Source organism: Elephas maximus, chromosome 2, assembly GCF_024166365.1.
Source record: "Elephas maximus indicus isolate mEleMax1 chromosome 2, mEleMax1 primary haplotype, whole genome shotgun sequence".
Taxonomy (NCBI): domain Eukaryota; kingdom Metazoa; phylum Chordata; class Mammalia; order Proboscidea; family Elephantidae; genus Elephas; species Elephas maximus.
The window spans coordinates 209,519,897-209,521,869 of NC_064820.1; the positions used below are offsets into that span (position 1 = coordinate 209,519,897).

Below are 1,973 nucleotides of genomic sequence, written 5' to 3' on the forward strand. Positions count from 1 at the left end.
GCATTTCTACCCTGTCCTATAGGGTCACTATGAGTAGGAATAAACTCGATGGCAGTGGGTTTTTTTTTTTTTTTTTTTGGTTTTACTGGCAAGTAAGCAATTAAAGAACAAAGAGAATTCTCACGGAAAGTAGCGAATCAACTCTAACCCTTATTCTTGGATGCAGCAATGAATTCTCAGAGTTAAACCTGGCTTGAAAGCAAGCGTTCTAAGTAAGACCAGGTTGCACTCATAGCTAGCTGCTAATGAAAAAAAAAAAAATAAGAGAAATTCCCAGAGGTGGAGCAGCCAATGCTGATGTCCAAAACCAGCTCACTTTACACTTGTCGTTTATATAATATTATACTAAATAAAAACCAAACCATATTAAATATCTTTATTTATAAATATTTCCATATTAAATACCTTTATTACTTTTTTATAGTAAATAAAGATATTTTAAACTTGAAAAAGTGGGGAAAAAGATAAACTAGCAGGAATAGAATGATGGAGAGTTTCTGGAATGTTGACCAGAGCAGGTCAAAAGATGTTTGAAAAAGTTATATTATGCTTCCTTTCCCCAATAACTTCTTAAGTCCCTGGGATACCTCTTTGTTGCGGACGCTGTAAATGAGGGGGTTCAGCATGGGAGTGAGGATGGTGTAGAAGGCTGACACCATCTTGTCCTGGTTTGGTGTATGGTTGGGAGCTGGTCTCATGTACATGAACATGCCGGCACCATAGTACAGTCCAACCACAGACAGGTGGGAGGAGCAGGTGGTGAAAGACTTGCGGCGACTTTCCCCAGAGCCCATGCAGATGACAGCTTGGAGGACACAGGAATAGGAAATGATGATAACTGAAACTGGCAAGATTAGCATCACCACACAGCAGGTGAAAAGAAGTCTTTCAAATGCAGAGGTGTCTGTACAAGATAGTGGCAGAAGGGCAGCAACATCACAGAAAAAGTGATGGATTTCCAGAGAGCTACAGTAAGTGAAAGACAGGGCAGCTGCAAGCACGATGATGCCATCAAGAGAGCCTAGGATCCAGGAAGCAACAGTCAAGAGCATGCAGAGTTTCTGATTCATGAGGATGGTGTATCGAAGAGGGTGGCATATAGCCACATAGCGGTCATAGGCCATGACAGCCAACAGGAAGCATTCAGCTCCAAGAAGGGACACATAGAAGAGTATCTGAGTTCCACAGCCTTCCAGAGAGATAAATTTCCTGCCAGATAAGTAGTTGAAGGCCATCTTGGGTACTGTGGTGCAGACAAGCATTAGGTCCACGAGAGAGAGTTGGCTGAGGAGGAAGTACATGGGGGTGTGGAGCTGGGTGTCTAAGTAGATGGTAAGAACCATTGCAGTGTTTTCCATGAATGCCACTGTGGAGATGGCCAGGACCAGAGAGAAGAGAAAGGTATGGGTGGGGCTGTGATCAAAAATTCCAAGAAGGATGAATTCGAAGTGGAAGCTCTCATTTCCCCACCCCATGGTGGTTATTTTGCCTTAGCTGCAAGTCCCAAAGAAGGTACAAGCTCATTTATTAATTAAGCAAACTGGATTTGAAGGTGTTATCACGGCAAGACCATGGCACTAGACATGCACATAATTCATGCATGAGACATTCTCCCCAACCTCGGAGGCATATAAGGGATAGATATCTAAGCAGTATATCAAGCCTTTTCAATTTAATATCAGGAAACCCTGGTGGCGTAGTGGTTAAGTGCTACACCTGCTAACCAGACGTCGGTAGATCAAATTCACCAGGCGGTCCTTGGAAACTCTATGGGGCAGTTCTACTCTGTCCCCTAGGGCTGCTATGAGTCAAAGCCGACTTGTTGGCAACAGGTTTTGGATCAGCAAGTCAGCAGTGTTTGACAATCCCTCCAAAGGCAAGAAAATTGCTGAAAATTGTCTCTTAATCCTTTATGTGGCCTATCTAGTCACATTAAGTTATATGATTGGACCTAGTGCTTTCATGTTTTCTTC

General features: G+C 42.9%; 1 protein-coding gene across 1 annotated transcript; it reads right to left on the reverse strand.

The window, feature by feature from the left end:
• Window positions 1-539: 539 nt before the first annotated feature.
• On the reverse strand, window positions 540-1,475 carry LOC126070469 (olfactory receptor 2M4-like). The gene has a single exon (XM_049874668.1). It carries the CDS (start codon window positions 1,473-1,475, stop codon window positions 540-542), a length of 936 nt encoding a protein of 311 aa, XP_049730625.1.
• Between the last annotated feature and the right edge of the window lie 498 nt (window positions 1,476-1,973).